This window comes from Camelina sativa, chromosome 6 (assembly GCF_000633955.1).
Source record: "Camelina sativa cultivar DH55 chromosome 6, Cs, whole genome shotgun sequence".
In the NCBI taxonomy this organism is placed as follows: domain Eukaryota; kingdom Viridiplantae; phylum Streptophyta; class Magnoliopsida; order Brassicales; family Brassicaceae; genus Camelina; species Camelina sativa.
The window spans coordinates 13,577,460-13,578,721 of NC_025690.1; the positions used below are offsets into that span (position 1 = coordinate 13,577,460).

At 36.2% G+C, this 1,262-nt stretch overlaps 1 protein-coding gene across 1 annotated transcript in view; it reads right to left on the reverse strand.

The window, feature by feature from the left end:
* The window catches only part of LOC109125257, a 7,454-nt gene extending 6,198 nt beyond the window's left edge, over positions 1 to 1,256 (reverse strand). Inside the window, exon 1 of the mRNA XM_019246351.1 lies at positions 1,033 to 1,256. Coding sequence (XP_019101896.1) covers positions 1,033 to 1,112 — 80 coding nt within the window. The 5' untranslated portion in view covers positions 1,113 to 1,256. The remainder of the gene's footprint in view (positions 1 to 1,032) is intronic.

Below are 1,262 nucleotides of genomic sequence, written 5' to 3' on the forward strand. Positions count from 1 at the left end.
TTTTTACACAGATAAAATCCGATTCGAAAGCCTCGGATTCGGTAAAGATAGATCGACAGGCAAATACAAAATGGTTTGCTTATATATGAATTCCTTAGATCTTGATAGTCGCACCAATACATGCGAGGATTTTGATTTTAACACCAACACTTGGAGATACGTAACTGGCACGGTACATTCGGGTAGTCAATCAAGATGTCCTGTACATGCCGATGGATCACTTTATTGGTTTACAAAAACAAAGATTATATCTTTCGATCTTCATACCGAAGTTTTCCAAGTTATTCCAGAAACTCCAGTTTTATATGAAGAATTTGGGGCAGTCAACAGCCGTCTCTACGTGGCGATGAGAAAAGGCAGAAGTCAAGAGGTATGGACATTGAATTCACAAAAGATATGGGAGAAGACTTATAGTTTAAATCTAGACATTGTTTCTTCCCGGATTGGTGAGTCGTGGGTTTATTTCACAACACCGGTCACACTTTTAGAAGAAAATAAGTTGATACTTCATTACTATTCTTATACAGGCAAAGGTTTAGTGGTGCACGATACTAGACTAAACTCGTATTGTTTATATTCCAAATTTGATCATTTGGATCGAGCTATTTCATATCTTCCAAGCTTAATCTCTATTTAATTACATCTTTCTTATTTGTTAAATAAAGGATTTATCATGTTGGTTTTTTCTTCTTATTAATCAAAATATATTTAAAACAGAGAAACATCCATAGCAAGAACATGTGTTCATGTATTGTTCAAGATATAGAGTGTCTTCGGCCTTTAGGTGGTTTGGTTTGTACTTGTTTTTGGCCAAAAGGGTTCAGCTTTCCGAGCTGTCGAGAAACAGAGCTCATAAATGACTTTCTCGGTAATCTAGGCTTAACCACCGAAGCAATAGACACCGAAGAAGAACNTCCTTGGGAGACCACAACAAATTCAGACATAAGATATATGTTTAGTCTTGATGAACTGTTAACATATGATGCAGAGATGATGGGATCAGTATGGTAACTTTTCTCTATTAATGTTAACCTCGTCACAACGACCAAACTGAAGCATCTCTTTACCAGACATACCATAGGAAGCAAGATGCAAAGCACAGTCCGCTCCATCTAAAGCCTTATCTACATCTACTTTCTTAGTCAAATCCCCTGTTTCATCATCAATTCCACTAAAATTGACAAGAGAGCATTGTTTGTGATCTACCAACTAATTCATAGGATTTGAGATTTAAGAAATTAAGAGATCAAATCGATGGAATT